General features: G+C 53.4%; 1 protein-coding gene across 11 annotated transcripts in view; it reads left to right on the top strand.

Annotated features, from left to right (window-relative positions):
• The first annotated feature begins 663 nt into the window (after positions 1-663).
• smarcd3b (SWI/SNF related BAF chromatin remodeling complex subunit D3b) overlaps positions 664-16,448 on the top strand; it is a 41,188-nt gene continuing 25,403 nt past the window's right edge. For 2 of the 11 annotated variants that reach the window (XM_086150955.1, XM_086150954.1), the window contains exon 1: positions 12,022-12,241. In XM_086150955.1, coding sequence (XP_086007081.1) covers positions 12,164-12,241 — 78 coding nt within the window. In that variant the 5' untranslated portion in view covers positions 12,022-12,163. Of the gene's footprint in view, positions 1,243-8,708; positions 9,078-12,021; positions 12,242-16,448 lie in introns of those variants that run through there. The other 9 variants (XM_086150960.1, XM_086150959.1, XM_086150956.1 and 6 more) reach the window with 8 other exon arrangements.

Genomic DNA, 16,448 nt, shown 5'->3' with positions numbered 1-16,448 from the left:
TCTCCCCGGGTTTCCTCACGCAGTTCAAGAAAACGCAGGAGCTTCCCCGGAGACCCTAATTTGCTCAAAAATTGTGAATGAAAGTGAGCGGTTGCATGTCTCCATATGCGGCCTTGTGATCCATCTCCTTTCTGGGATCGGCTCCTGCACCCCCACGATAAGCGGTACGGAGAATTCATGATCGAATGACTTGCACAAAGAAAAATCTCAACAGAGAAACAATCATTCCGTGCGGGAGCTGGAACGGGCCTTTCGTTCTCCAGACTTCCCTTCAAAACATGTGGAAAAAGTTGTCCTTCATTGGTATTATATCACCATCACTTTGGATCAGGACCGGCTGGTACGTGAACACAGCACAGGAAGAGGCGAGAACATCCCAAGTTGTTTTATTTTATCCAAATTGTGCATTAAGGACAAAAGTTTCCCTCCGTGTCAGCTGACATTGAGACTCCACACCTGCCTTTGTGTTGTGTTTAGGGTACATTTTTCTCGTGGTAAACGACAGTTACGCACACCGGAATACGTTTTCAATCGCAATTAATCAGTTGGAGCAACACGCTACTGGAAACCCTGCTTGTTTTCAGCAGGGATTCTCTGCAGAAAAGAAAAAAAAAAAAAACACAGAAAAACCCGTGTTAAAAACCCTTCGTTCGGGTCCAGTTTCCACTGCCTGCTCTTTGCAGTAAACAGGTTGCTTCTGGCTGCACGGCGAGGCCTCCTGCACCCCGCAGGGGGGGGGGGAGAGAGGGAAAAGTCGGTCTTTGTTCGCAGAGCCGGTCGCCGGACGGAGCAGCCAACCTGTAGTCAGTACTCCACCGCCTCCATCTCACCGTCACCCCTCCCAGAAATAATAAAAAAAAAAAAGCGAGAGCCGCTCAGGAGGATAATTTGCTGACGCTCCCTGGCGCCGGCGCCGCTTCATCATATCAACTCCCCGGCGGAGACCGCGCCTGCGCCCCTGCGCCCTCCCCGCGCCAGGCTTCACCAATCCCGGCCCGGGCTCCATCCCCGGCTCGGTGTACCGAAGGCCGGTGCCCGACAAGTCGCCCGAGCACGTCCGGTAATGGGGGAGCTCCGCGGAGAGCGTCGCGTCTGAACGGCCCCGCGGAAGTTGAGGAAGAGCCAGGGAAGCGGACTCACCGGACCGGACCGGACCGGATCGGACCAGAGACACCGATAGACCGACCGATCGACCGGCCGTACGCCGAGCCGGCCGGGAGGCGCGCAGGGATGGAGAGAAAGGTAACGGATCCCGCGGCGCGGAAGCACCGAGGAGCCACCATTTACAACTCTTATTGTGCACATAGGCGTTTTTTTTTTTTTTGTTTTCTTTTTTTTTTATTATTTACCCCCCCTTGCCCTTCCTCTTTTTTTTTAATTTATTGTGTATTTTGACCCCCCTCCCTCCCTCCTCCCCACCTCCGGCCGGTGATGATCGTGCACCTCGGGGCGCCTCGATCCGCATGGTGCACAATGTCTGAGAGGGCTGGGATGCGGCTGGAGGATCCGGAGGGGGGGGGGGGGGTCTAAAGCTACAGTACCCCTACTCACACCTCCCTCACCCCCAAAATTCTTGGATGCATCATCACCCCGTACAGTTGCACCCCCCCCCCAACCCCCAACATCACCACGGTTTTCCAGGCCGACGCAGACGCCAGCTTGTTAACCTTGACTGGTGTGGGAAACAGACACTTGAGGAGTAAAAGGGAAAAAGGGGTGATGCACGGAGGAGGAGAAGGAGGAGTGTGCGCCATCCTCTCTCCTATTTTACGCATGCCTTTAATTCCTTCCCCATCCACCCCCCACCCCCCTCCTCCACCTCCTCCCTCGACTCACCGCTAGATGTAGGTCTGCTGCTGGAGCTCCACAGTAAGTCTGCAAATGTGTTTTGGATTTTGCAGGAAAAGAAAAAAAAAAAAAACAAAAAGTTTCAATTTCAGTGTTAATCTACTGGAATCCGGGGCTGAGCTTCCCGCTGAGCCAGGGGGAAAAATGACGTGCTTTTTTTTTTATTTTATTTTTGCTGATGTAAAATGTTGTTTTTGCTTGACGTGAATGTAAGAATGTATGAGAATAAGAAAATGTTTGCAAGGTTGTGTGTGTGTGTTTGTGTGTGTGTGTGTGTGAAGGGCCACGCATGACTGCGTTTGGAAAAGGGCCCCGTCGCAGCACCTGAGGAGCCGTCAAGGCCACGTGAAAGTTGAAAAGTATCACCGAGCTACAGATGTCATGTGACTTTCCGATATGAGGGGACGCGCTCGTCCGCGAAACAAACAGCTGTGTGTGTCTGTCCGGGGTGTTTGTGCACGTGCCTGGCTGGAGCTGGGCCCGGGGCCTGAGGCGTGGGGCCCGGGGCCAGCGTGCAGGCCGAAAGCAGCCTATCGGAGCTTTGACTCGGTTCTGATTCAGCTGAATGTTTGCCGCGAGGATGGACGACTGTTCGGTCTGGCCGGTCTACTTGTATTTGCTGTTGGTGTTTTTGGAGGGTGGCACGGCAGTGCTTAGAGCCTCCTCACAGCCAGAAGGTCCCTGGTTGGATTCCCACAGGGAGGCCTTTTTGTGTGGATCGTCCACTTCCTCCGGGTTCCTCCCACAGTCCGAACGTGAAAATCCAGGATTCAGTTATACGTTGGCTACCCGATGGTTAGCGCTTCTGTCTCACGACAAAAAGGTCCCCGGTTCCATTTCAATTCTGTGTGCGGTCTCCATTTTCTCCACGTGTCTGCGCGGGGTTTGTCCGGGCTCTTCGGGTTCTTCGCGCGGTCCAAACACATGCAGGAGGTTCATTGAAAAGCCTACTTGAGGGTGAATATATGTGGTTTCAATATGACTCATGAATGAGTGAATGTTGTACATTTATCTCTATATCTCTTTTGTGTGAATAGGAGGGTTCATTTTTGCCAGTGAATGGTTGTTTGCCTCTATATGACCTGTGAATAAGTGAATGTTGTATGTCTCAATATGAAATGAACGAGAGAGAGAATTTTTGTCTGTTTGTATGGCGTGCAGGCGAGAAAGTGGATGTTTTTTTTTTTGACATGATGCGAGAAGGGCGGCGCGGTGGTTAACGCTTCGGCCTCAAAGCACCAAGAACCCTGTTTGAATTCTTTACCTTTCTGTGTGTTTGCATGTTCTCTGCGTGGGTGCCCGCAAGTGCAGGATAAGCGGCCGAAGATGGATGATAAGTGAACAAGCAAGCGGTCGGTTGTATGTCTCTATATTACAACAATGAGAGGGTGAATGATAACGTCTCTGCATAACTTTAGAATAATCGAACGCCGTATTTTTCAATAAGACAGCCGATACGAATGGTTGTATGTTTCTAAATGCCAACGACGAGAGAGTGAATGGTTGTTTGTCTCTATATGACCTGTGAATGAGTGCATGTTGTATGTCTCGGTGTGACATGTGGATGGTCCAGTACGTGTGCCAGTGATGGATCCAGGGTGAACCCCGCCTCTTTCGGTGATCGGTTCCACCCCCGCACAGCGGGGGACCGCATATCATCGGAATAGAAAACGAATGAATGACTGAGAATGAATAGGATTTGAAACCGCTCTAAGGATTTGAATCGGCACCTAAATGTGTTCCTTTTAGTAGGACGTGAATCGGACGTAGTTTTCAGACGCGTGCGACGCGGCGTTTAGCTCATCCGTGTTCTATTTGCATAAAGTTTCACTTCCCCGCTCGCACAGCTGCCTCGTTGTTCAGCGCTCATCTGCACACCGGGAGCCGCCGGCTCAGGGAAGCACAGCCTAATGAGTCGGGCCTTAAACCCGCATTCTTTCAGACTCTGTGATTGACAGGCTGCTGCCACAGCAACCTATAAACCAGGATCAGGCGGCGGGGATCTATATCCGCCTCGGCTCCGCCCACTCGATCCGCTCTCGCCGGTGTTTTATCCGGCGTCGCCGACCCTTTCGGTCGGATTTCTGCTTCCTGTTCGGAGGCTGCGTGCAGAGTGGCGGGTCAGGAAGGTAGCCTGAATGTCTTTCCTCTCCAGGCAACTGGGAAAATAAACACAGCGGGTGGAAAACACTGGATCTGGACATTCAGATCAGTCACCGGGCGCTCTTCGTTCGAGGCGCCTTTTCCACGACGTGGCGAACCTCCCCCTGACTGCGTCCGGGTAAAATGGACACCGACAAGTCGTCCTTTTTATTCTGCTGCTTTTGGTGTTTTTTTGGCCCCGGCGCCTCTCTCCGACCTTCAGGTGAAGACGCATAAACAACAAGGCTCTAATTTGGAGTTAAAAGGGGAACAACGCCATTCCCGTGTAGGAATCGCGGCTGCGGTTCAACGCTTCTCTCGGTTTAATACGAGCGGTAGTTCCTCTGCAAACGGTTCGGGGCGCAGCACGACTTGTTTGGGCTAACAAAGGAATACTTCCAGGTTCATCTCGGGTCATCGGTCTCCTTGGTTGGATTGTGACTTCATAAAGCATCGGTTGGGTGAAGGCCGCCGTGCACCTCTTTTTTGAAGGTGAAGAATGCGTTGTCATGGTTTTTAAAAATCGAAATGTTCAAACCGCGAGCAACCCGAGCTGAACGTCTTACCCTGCCCCCACTCTCGAAGGCTGCTCAAGGGCGAGTCTTCTAAATATTTTTTTGAAAACATTTTACTCTAAAAATGAGGCTGTGGGCGGCACATTGGCGCAGCGGCTACTGCCTCCACCTCACAGCTAGAAGGGTTGGACTCCCTGCTGTGTGGAGTCTCCCAAAACCCGGGTTTTCCTCCAACAGTCCAAAAACATGCTGGGGATGCATCGGACACATATGCACGTCTTCGCATGAGGCCCTGTGACCAACTGGTAACCAGTTCACGGTTAAACCCCGGCTCTCGTCCAGTCACAGCCGGGATAAGCTCCGGCCCACCAGCAACTCTGAGTACGAAATAAACCAAAAAAGGTGATGAATGAATGAGGCTTTTTAAGGTACGGGTCTGCCCTTGCTGCCCTCTGCTCCTTGCAATCCCTAAGACGACGCTGTTTAAAGTAACACATTCAAGGGTTCAAAAATCCTCAAAACTACTGGGCGTCCAAAGTCCTTCATATCGTCCAAAGTTTCCAGTCTTTTCTTGCTAAGCTAAGCTAAAGCGCTGCTTTGGTCGCATTACCCAACAGACAAGGCAGACTATTAAAAATAGATGGAATATTGGCCCCTAACCTCTCCTTCCGGCTGCTCATGGATTATTAACGGACGTAGTGACTGAACTTATGGACTGTGGTGTTTGCAGATGACGTGGACGTGAGTCGCTGTGAGAGAAGAAGAAGGAGGAGAGAGATGATTCGCCGCGGCGTCTGTTTGCAGATGATGTTGTGATTTGTGCCGAGAGCAGGTGGAGGAAGACCTAGAGGTAGAGGTCTGAGCTGGAAAGGAGAGGGATGAAGACATGTTTAGGACTTTACCAAGGGTGAACGGTCCAGAAAGAAGGAAAGAGGACACGGAATAAGATGGCTTGACAGAAGAAGGAGGCAGATGATTGGCTGTGGTGACCCCTGAAGGCAGCAGCCCAGAGAAGAAGAACTTCATTTCTTTCTTTCTTTTTGAGTTTTGACGATGTTACGGCTGAACTTCCACGTCCTTCGGCTCCTCACATTCAGTTAGACACACACACACACACACACACACACAAAATCTCCCTCCATTTCAATAATTCTTCCATCATCACATTTTTGCCGGCGCTGCGTTAACAGCACCCAAACCACGGCGGCTCCTGAGAGGTCTGAAAACTTGCAGTCAGCATGTGGTTGATTTTAGGGTTTTGGGGGGGTTGGAGGGAGGGTTTTAGGGAGGTTCAGGGGGGAATATAACCCTCAACACGTTGTCGACAAGTTCATCGTGCATTTCGGAGGTATTAATTCCGGGTCCGGCCCGCAGATGAGCGCCCCGGAATTAATACCTCCGAAGAAATATTTTTAGATTTCATTAGTGATTCCCGTCACGCTCCCCCTCCCCTCCGCGCGAAGCGTGCGCTCTGCCAGATCTCAGCGGACGGTCGTGTCGGTGTAGCGTCCGCGGGCAGCGCGCTCCATCCCATCCGCCGACGCCTCGGTCTGAAATAGCTGGGTTGGAACCTGCAGGCGTGGATGTTCCCGGAGCTTTTAGCACGCGAGGAGCCGACGCTCGGCTCAGTTCGATCTGCCCGCCGAATGCTTGACCTGGCTTTTTAGGGGACGCCGTGCGGAACCCCATCCCCCATACCAGTTATTCCTATTTACCCCGTCCGGTGGAGTCTCGCCAAATTCCCGTTTTCCGGCCCCGGAGTTTCTCACTGCTGTCGAGCTGGGAAGCCGCACAAGTTTGGCTTTGTCTCCTGTATAGCAGGTCACCCAAATTAAATGTTCCCCCGGCTTTGTGCTCGGCGCGCCGTGCATGGATAAATGGACAATAGAGCACTTCCCTTTTTAGCTGGGAAGGAATGCGCCAGCTCAGTGGCTGCTCGTCACCCCCCGGAATTGCGCTCCCGACGAAAATCAAGAGAAAACTCTCGATCGGAACGAAATAGCGGCAGAAGAGTTTACTCGAAACGTTTCTAAGACCGGAAGGTTTTATGACCTGCCGACAGAGAGGACGATTATGTGTTCTGTAGCCTCAAACCTGAAGCCAAGAAGAGGAAAAGCAGCCGGGCTGGTACTCTGGAATCACGTTTAGCTTTTTATACAAAGACCAATCCTCACGATTCCCTCCTGGAGGTGTTCCTTCTGCACGTCAGCTCCATCCGACAGATTTCCACACTTCCCTGACTTGGATGGAGAGCCTTTAAACACCTGACATCTCAATTTCAATTTCGTATTGAAACATTAAAACAGGGCGGCGCAGCGGTTAGCGCTTCTGCTCAGCGCACTCCATGTGCACGAGTCTCCACGTTCTCCCCGTGTCTGCGTGGGGTTCCTCGGGGTTCCTCCCACAGTCCAAATACATGCAGGAGTATCATTGGAGACCCCGAATTTCCGAGATGCCTGAATGGGAGGGTGAATGGTTGTCCGTCTCTATATGTGTCCCTGTGAGCCCAGCGTCGGCCGAGATAGCCCGCCACGCTGGTTGTCGACCCATATTTCCCACTTTCCTTCCTGAAATGGGAACCCATCAGCTTCTCCTCCGCCCTCTCTGCAGCTCTGAACCACCTGCCCCAGGGTGATAATTGGAAGTTTCACCAACAAGCATCTGCAGGACCCAAGGACCAGCAGTTGCCTGTATATTTGTTGCTAAGCAACACCGAAGAGCCAATTACCTGCCGGGTGTATTGTCAATCGGGAGCACCGTCAGACTCCACCTCGCCCGGATGCAGGGTTAGGTAATCTTGCGTTGAGAAATCTCCGGTTTCGACAGGGGCGTCAGTTCCCCGGCTCCTCCTTTGTACGTGGCTCGAGCGAGGGACCGAATCCCCCCGGTCGCTCCCGGCGGTCAAGGTCGGCACCGCCGCCATCGCCGCGAATCCGGCGTTTGAACCCGAGTTCTGCCTTTTTTGTCGTCTCACAGGGAGATCATAGATTTCTAGCTCGCATCGGAAGCCGGTCACATTTGTCCTCTCCCTCCCGGGTCCGATGTGGTGTTGTTGAATTGTGCCACAGAAGCACCCGCGGTGTGTTTTCCCTCCGTCGCTCTCGATTCCGCGACAAACTATCCGGGTCCGAATGGCGCCACGGTTCACCGAGCAGCCAGTTGACCCATTTAGATGCCGACACTCAATACCGCGCCGCGGCGTGTTGACGACACGCGCTCGGAAAAATCTCCCGTTGTTGCCGTTTTCTCATCGTAAATCCATATAATCTCCAAAATCGATGGCCGTCGCTGAAGAATATATATTCACTCCTCTTGAGGGGTTGTCGGATTGTCTTTCACCTGCTTGTTTTATCAGATTAAAATCCAACCGTGAAGGTTTTCAACGACACCTTCACCCGGTTGTTTTTATTTCTTTGCCGTTTCTAACTTGGTTTAAGCGGTCGGTGTCCGGGGCCGAGCTGACGGCGGCCGCATCCTGCATTTTTTCGCCGACGGTCTCTCCCCCCCCCCAGTCCCCCGCCGAGCCGGATTTTCATCTCTCCAGAGCCTCCGCCTTCGGGCCGACGGTGCGCCGGACACGCAGGCGAGGCCGAGGTTGAGCGGGAGGAATGTCAGGTTTGTTTTTCGTCCCCTCGGATTTATACCTGGTGGCTTTGTTCCCGCAGCTCCGGCCGAGAGAGATTGTTTTCCCCCGGATATCTGCGTGAAAGCCGATCCCGACCGAGGCCCGGGGCCTCCTTCCCCAACCGGGGGGGAGGAAGAGGAGGAAGAGGAGGAGGAGGAGGAGGAGGAGGGTGGGTTTCTCTTTGGCTCTCGCTCTCTCCCCTCGGTTCACCAGCCGCTGCTCCAGTTTTCAAGTCACTGCAGTCTGCGGTGCCCTCGCCCGATTGGCTGCGAGATTTCGAAGCGAGGCAGATTATCCCGTTGTCATGACTACAACAAACAGGAAATGCCCCGAAGCAGGTAGTTCTTCAGGCTGGCTGCGTGTCTGCTGCGGGGCAGATGGGCTTATTTTATCCCACAAAAAAAAAAAAAAAAAAAAACGCCTTGTTTTCATACTCCGGTCCACTCGGCCTTAAACACCAGGTCCACCCTCCGGTCTTTATCTGGAGCGTCTTAGCTTAGAAGCTTAGCAAACCGTCAGAACAAAAATATCCACAGGGGCACTGTGGCTCCGTGCAACCTACTTCCTCGCCTCTCGTTGTGAAAAATCTCACCGACCGCAAGATATCAGCAGACTGTAATTTCCATCCGACGCGGGAGGGTTCGCTTCTCCCCGTTACGTACTCGCGGCCGGCGGAAGCGTGTCCCGGGCGGCGCTCGGGCCGAATCCGTCTCGGCCGAAAAGGTGCGGGTCTCCGGTCGGGGGTCTCCGGAAGCCGCTGTGTTTTGTCTGCTTTTTTTTTTTTTCTTTTTTTTTTTTTTTAAACCGAAGAAAAAGGGAAAGAGAGGGGCCAGGCAGCGGGAGGGAGTCCTCGGTGCGGCCCGTGTTCCCCCTAGTGCGCCCCATCTGTCAGGGACAATAACACTGACGAGTGCAGGTCGGCCTTCTCTGGTATGTAAACCGACAAGGTACGTTCGTGCGGCTCCGCATTCGTCTTCTTTCGCGCTCCTCGTCTTTTCCCCTCCTCGCCTCGGTGTGGATTTATTTGTTTTTTCTCGAATTGCGCTTGGTTGTTGTGCACGGCCGGGAGACACGGTCAGGCCTAAGTCAATAAACCGGAGTCTGCTGGCCGATAATGAACTTCATATTCCATGCCTCTGGAAAATTATAGAAATATATTTGCGTCCGTGCAGGGGTCTCTGCGGGGGCTCTTTTGAATATTTGCTTTAGCATGCATGCATGTTCTAGATATGTTTTCACACCACCAAGGCGGAACCTCCAAATCCTCAGGGTGACTTTGCGAAATGGACATTTATGGAAAAAAAAGGAAACGCTTCCAAAAAAAACACATTTTAATACAGTATTAAAATGATCTCATTGTGAAATTGTCAACAAAGGAGAGAGTGCCAGATACTTTGTAATAATTTGGCGGTCGCAATTATTTCTTTTCTGCAAAAAGCGCAGGACACCGCTTTCATCCTCTGATCGATCGATGAGGTTTATTGATTCCCAATTAACAAAGCGGCCCCGATTGTACCACGTTTTTTTCACCGCGTGCTCTGCACCGCACTCTTGTGGCCAAATGACGACATGACAGATTACAGAACGCGCGCTAGGTGACGCTCAGAGGAGGCCACACGCATTCCCGCATGTGCGACCGAGACATCTGAATATTGAAACACCGTATCGCCGCGTCCCATCGGCCGTCACTGTCGTCCGGAGAAAACGAAGTGGCCGAATCGAGGCCCGGACTTTCTGTCCAAATGAGCGACACCCGGAGGGCCGGCTGTTTGCTCCCCCTGTTGGTCGCTAATTACAACCGCTGCTGCTCCCTTACCCCCTGTCCGCCCCCTCTACCCCGGCTGCTTCTCTCTGGGACATTACCATTTGGTGAGACTGACTGGCTTTGGTGAGGGAGACGGTGGGGGTCCTGCAAGGGGGTACTCCTCCGCTCGAGGTTCTGAGCCGACGGATCCCTTTGTTATCGCCGGACTCCCACTTGCCGTTGCTGGAGAAACAGGGATTTGCCTCCGTGTCTATATTTGCACGGTCGGGACGCGTAATGTTTAGCTTTAAGCCCGAGGAAGAAATCGCAACGCGCACCCTTGTGCTGGCGCGTGACTGATTTACTCGCAGCCGTCGGTGGTGTTTTCCTCTGCGGTATTTTCAAGGTTGATCGACCGCGTCGACGGTCGCTTCTTTTGACGGCTGACAGACGGCAGGTAGAGCGAAGACGTTTCACCCCCGAGCTTCGGGTCCCCGGTCGTTCCTCGAAGCTTCCGGCGCTGAATAAACGGCACCTGCAGTGCAGCCGTCCCGACTGTAGGTGTCGCCGACAGGCTGCCGGCTGGAAAAAGGGAGGGCCGGCGTCCGCTTCGGCAAAAAAGTCATTCTAATAATTGAGGGCGAAGGAAGTTTGAAGGATAAACGTCGCGACCGCGCGGTTTCCCCGACGCTCGCTTTCCGCCGCTTCCGAGGCATCTCTTTGGACGCCCCTGACGAACGTCGCGTCGCTGAGAAGGTCGTGACCTTTGGTCTGCGGGTCACATCCCGACTAACCAGCTGTCCACACAGCTATGAGGACGGCACGGCGCTTCTTAAAGGCGGCGCCGCAATCCGTTTGTTACGTAACGTTCCAATGCCATGATTGAAGGACGCGTCTCCCACCTTGCCGCTGTTTATTATTAACAACCCCGCCGACGGCTGCGAGTCGGAGGATATTTTTAATTCGACTTTAAAACCCCTTTTCTGACACTTTTCCTGGCGTTTTCCGCGCTGACAGTTTGCCTCCGTGTGTCAAAAGCCAGGCCCCTTTTGAATCTCACCTCCTTTGTCATTCAAATCCCCTCATGAATATTTCAACCCTGTAGATGTGACGGCTGCCAGGCGGCGGCGGCAGAGGGGCGGCGGGGGGGGGGTTTGGGAAAGAGCAACTGGACGCGTGAAACAGTCATAATCCGGGATGTCCAACGGGATCTCGACCCAAAGACCACCGCCGGGTCTTCGGATGCGTCCGTCCTTGAACGGGTTATCAACGTTTTCCGCTGTTTTCGGGCCGGAGAGGCTGCATTCCTGCATTCTGAAAGGAAAGGTTTAAGGAATGAGAACAGAGTCCAGCGTCCGGGGGGGGCACGGCCGGCCTGTTGGTTTTTTTCAGTTACCCTCCCACCTCGGGTGCACAGCGTGCACGCAGCCTCCGGCCCCGGAGGTGCGGCTAATGAGGCAAGAGGAGGAAACGCTCCTAACCCGTGAATGCACTCTGACAAAGGCCAGCGCTGAAACGCAGGAAGCGAATCCCCCTTCCTCCCCCCCGGCGCGGTCAAGTGGCCCGTAAGCACATTAGCTCTTTGCCCTCCAACCCTCGGCGAAACCAACTGCGTTCAATTAGAAGATAATCACCGTCTCCACACGTGCACGTGTATTAATGACATGCAGCGTGGCCCCTTTAAGAGCCAAATTTTTTTTTTTTTTTTTTTTTGGAGAATGAGCCCGGACGCGGAGCTCCGTGTTCCGACCGTGGCCCCCGGGTCGGTCGCGGCGGGGGGGGGGGGGAATCTGCGGCGGCGGAAGGGCCCGGCAGACCCCCCGTTCTGATGGAGCCGCAGCCTCAACGCTCCGCTTGTCCTTATCTACCAATGGAATGCAACAGCTGTGCGGGGGAGAGGCAGAGTGGGCTGGCTGAAACCCCCCTGCCAGACCCCCGTACAGCAAACCCCCGCCGCCGCCGCCGCCGCCACCGCCGCCGCCACCCCCCTTTAAGCGACATTCCGGGCTCCTGAAAGGCAGCTCAACTAAAAAGTGAGCGAGACACACTGAGAGACTCGGCAGGGCTGCTCCACATTCAAAATAGTGGGAGAGGGAGGGAAGAGAGAGAGGGAGGGAGAGAGAGAGAGAGAGAGAGAAGGAGAGTCAGGGACAGGCAGTGCTGAAAAGGAGAGCACAAAGAGAAGGAAAGTGGAGCAGGGGAGGGGAATAGGAGGCTGGGTGAAGGGAGAGGGAAAGACAAAAGAAGGAGAGGGGAGACATAGCAGGGTGAGCAGAGGGGACGGAGCAAATGGCTACGGAGGAGACGGCGGGGGGAGCCAGGAAAGCCACCAAGAGCAAACTGTTTGAGTTCCTGGTCCATGGAGTGGTGAGTGGCGCTGTCCGTCATTCCCGTGAAGGGAGCTGGGCTCTGGCATGCATGTGTGTGTGTGTGTGTGTGTGCACGCTTGCGCGTATGTGTGTGAGTGTGTGTGTGTGTGTGCATGAATCGGCACAGCAGCAGCAGCGGCAGCGGCGGCGCTCTGTGTGTGAGAGATAGCTGGCCATGTGAAGGTTATTTCCAGCCCCCCTCCTCCCTCCTCCTCCTCCTCCTCCTCCTCCTCCTCCTCCTCCTCCCCGGATCCCAGCCTGTTAGACCAGAGAGGACGGGAAGTGGAGCAGCGTGGATGGATGGATGGATGGATCTGGAGAAGGATGAGGAGCAGGCGATTTCTCACATCAAAATGGATAATTGTAGATGGGAAGGCTGAGCGGCGGCGGCGGCGGCGGCGGCGGCGGCTGAATGCAGCCAGCTCCCCCTTTGGCTAGCATACTGAGCATGCTTCCCTGGGAGTCACAGACAGAGGAAGGGGGGGGGGGGGGGTCGGATGACGAATCCACTCACAACAACACGCTCAGAGTAGCCTTCCAGGCGGCGTGCCGTCCGCCGCCTGGGAGGATTTGAACCTGGAAGGTCACCAGATAATCGGACGTAGTGAGCGCAAACGGTCCCGGGCATCGGCGAGGAACAATCGGCCCATTCATGTGTCGCCGGCGTGAAATGTCAGGTCAAGTGTTGCTGGTGGCGAAGAGGTTAGGCGGCTGTTGCCGTAACCCCCGCTGACAGCGGAGCGCGCCCGGGCTTTGTTAGGGCGACTGGCGGAGCCCCAGAAGTCCTCTCACGGACTCGAGTTAAAGTTTCAACAGATGTGACTTTGACATTCGGGCCGATCCAGGTGTGGACAAACTCTACGATCGGATCTCCAGCCTCCGGTTACAAGCGGTCCGAGAAGGTCCCTGGTTGGATTGTGTGTGGAGTCTCCACGTTCTCCCCGTGTCTGGTCCGGGTTCCTCCGGGTTCCTCCGACGGTCAAAACACATGCAGGAGGTTCATTGGAGACCCTGAGTCGCCCAGAGGTGGGAATGAGAAGGTGAACGGTGTCTCTTTCTGCCCTGGGATCCACCGGTCCAAGATGAACCCTATAAATCTAGAAAACGAATGAATGAACGCCAAATCCCGTCTATATATATTGAACGCCGGTCTCTGAACCGAACAAATACATTGAATGTAAAGAGAATAAACGTCACAACGGCCGAAGTGGCCGAGGCGAATTTCATTATAGAGGAGCGACAGTCATGATAATTGATACGTGTTCGTTTTCAATGACGAGAAGCCCGGTCAGACGGGCGGAAAAATCAGGTGGACGATATCGTCTTCACGCCGCCGTGGATGCGTCTGCCGCTCCAGATCTCCAGCGGCGCTGCAGTTTGACTCCAGAGCGGCTGGAAAAAGCAGAGCGACCGCCGAGTGTCGCGTTCACGATGTTGTCAAGATGCACCGGCAGCGTAAAACCGCTTTGACGCGGAAGTTTTCCGATAGAAACAGAGGGCTCGGACAATGACATTCTGTTTCTCCCAGCTGTGCGAGGAGGTCCGTGCACCTTCTCGCACATGGAAAAAGGCCTGGTTCTCTCACACCACGGGGGCTTCAGGTCATTTTGTGTTTTTGTGCTCCCCAAAACAACCAATGCTCTCCATGAAGGCTCCATGTATTTGTTTTCCTGGTTCTCGAAGCATCGCCGTCTTCTCCTCCTGTTCTTTTTCACATCCTGTCATTTTGGTCGCCTCTGATCAAACTAACGCGTCACATTCCTTCTTATTTGATTTTATCTATCAATAGAACCCCCACGTATCCGAGAGCGACCGCGACCGGTCCATCAAAGTCCTTGAGATCGGTAGCTTTCTTCTACGTTTCTACCCACGTCGCTGCGCTCTGATTCGGTTTAGCATCGCTGACGTAAACACGCAGAGGACCGAGCCTTCGCTCCATTCCCCGCATTATCCCGTACGTTGTTGCGGCGCTCGCAGATGCGTAGCCAAACATGGCCGACGTAGCGGTACCGCTCGACCGGAGACGAGCGAGACAGTACGGCGTGGGTAAAACCAGGGAGACGAATTCTCTGTTCACGTGCGACGGAACCCGGAAGTGAACTTGAACTCTGCGCCGCCGCCTAGCGGACGCCTTGTCGAACGACCGCGACGATGTGAAAATTGCGAAATCTGCGTACCTCGGCGTAAATGAGCCTTAATCCAGATCCCGCATGTCAACCTGCAGCTTTCGGGACGGGATTTCATTCATAATTCACCTTAAATCTCGCCGTTCTTCTCCCCCCCTTAGCAACTGTTGATGAAGTGACCGTCCGAACTCGGCATGGCTTCGGCATTGAGGGCGCGGGGAAGGTCAAAGAGTTTGTTTGGTGATCTTAATAAGCCCGGAGACCCGGATAATCGCGAAAACCAGCGTGAAAAAGTTGCACTTTTTAGATTTAACTCCGTTTTAATCAGCGCCGCCGCCGGGGCGTCGAACCCCAGCGGGTGGATTTATAGAGTGAGCGAAGAAGAGCTATTGTGTCTTTGACAGGAGCGGTCATCGGCGGGGCTTTGGTGCAGGATCCCTGCACACGGAGACAGACTTTAGGCAACAATGGAGCGGTTGATTGATGAGGCCGATGAGCGCGTCCTCTCAGCAGACCAATTAACCTTGATGAGGCTGCGGCCGCTCCAAGCCAAATGTTTCCCTCTGCTTATTCTCCTCCTCCTTTCAATCCCCCCTCCACATTTCAAGATGGAAAAGTCTTGTTAGAAAACTTGTGGCAGATTATACTTGTGGAGAAATATTTATCCTTCGGGTCGGCGAGGGGGGATTCGACGGCGGCGAGACAAGTTTCTGATGCGTTTTGGCGCATCCGGAGGTCGCCGATGGAAGCCCGGCATGTGCGAACATTGTTGAGGTCACTGAAGGTCGCGGTGGTCTCGCCTCCCACCGGCGTGTTTGTTGTGGAGGTGGCGTTTGGGTGGGTTCTTCCTCTTTCTCCCTCATTATCTGCTCTTCCTCCCCCTGACTGGCGAGCGTGGAGGTCAGCGGGGCGTCGAGAGATGCCCGGTCGTTGTCATCTGTATGTTTTCGCCGTGGCGGATGAAATCGTTCCACCTCGGTGGATTTTTTTTTTCTTCTTTAAAAAAAAAAAAAAAAAAAGAAGAAAGAAACATGTAATTACAAATCTACACCGGCGGCGTTGCGGCTGGCGGCGCCGAGCCGTGAAACATTGAGAAATTAGCGGTGAGAATAAAAAAAGATATGAAAAACCACTTGTCTTTCCGTGCACAATGCGCTCCTCACTCTGAATAATCCCCAGACCTTGCCATGATCACTTTTTATTCAAACGCCAAAGAGTTTCTCCACAAAAAACATCCACGCGGCGCGCTCTGCGGATTATTAGGAGTAACAGGGATGCGGTTTATTTATTTACTTATTTATTTCTCTTGCCGGCATTAAAACTTAATGTGTTTTTCAGTGATGTGTGCGCCGCTGTTGACTTTCCGTTCACCTTCGGTTTGTTTTGCGTGCAGGCACGAGTCTCGAGACAGACGTCTGAAAACCCCGAAAACCGCAGGGGGGAGTAAGACGGGACGGGCTCTAACCAGGATGGCTGACGAACAATAAGAAATATCTGATGCCGGACACGGAGGGGAGACGTCCAGTTCGCTGATTGAAAAGGGGGAGGGAAAACACGGAGACTTTCCGTTTGGTCACATGGGGGGAATCGTCGTAAATGCGACGATCGGTCGGTTCATTCATTCATTTGGATACGGATGCTGCTTATTCTGCAGTCGGGTTCACGGGGTCCGTCATTGGGCGAGAGGCGGTTCCACCCTGGACCCGTCAGTCACAAGGCCGCGTATGGCGACTATTCACCCTCTCACGGACACGTCATGTAGAGACACAACTATTCACCGTTTCATCATATAAAGACATACAACCCCAGACCGACAGCCATTCACTCCCTTGTTTATACATCATACAGAGGCCTACAACCTTTCACATGCTCTTAAATAGAAACATACAACCATATAGTTGCTCTCAACTAAGCCATAAGCGGTGCAGATAATAAATGAATGGATGAATATCTCGAAGATGTCCAAACGTTATCTCCTGATAACGTTCTCTGCTTTTATTAGACTTCAGGGTTTCAGTGAGTGGAAGCCCAAGTGTGACGACCGGCAGACCGATATGTTTAGAGCGGTTTGGGGATAAG

The sequence above is a fragment of the Fistularia commersonii genome, chromosome 8, assembly GCF_037954325.1.
Source record: "Fistularia commersonii isolate RoL2024-O1a breed Wild chromosome 8, RoL_Fcom_v1.0, whole genome shotgun sequence".
Classification (NCBI taxonomy): Eukaryota; Metazoa; Chordata; class Actinopteri; order Syngnathiformes; family Fistulariidae; genus Fistularia; species Fistularia commersonii.
Note: the sequence above shows the minus strand (reverse complement) of the source record. Positions and strands in the feature narration are given on the sequence as shown.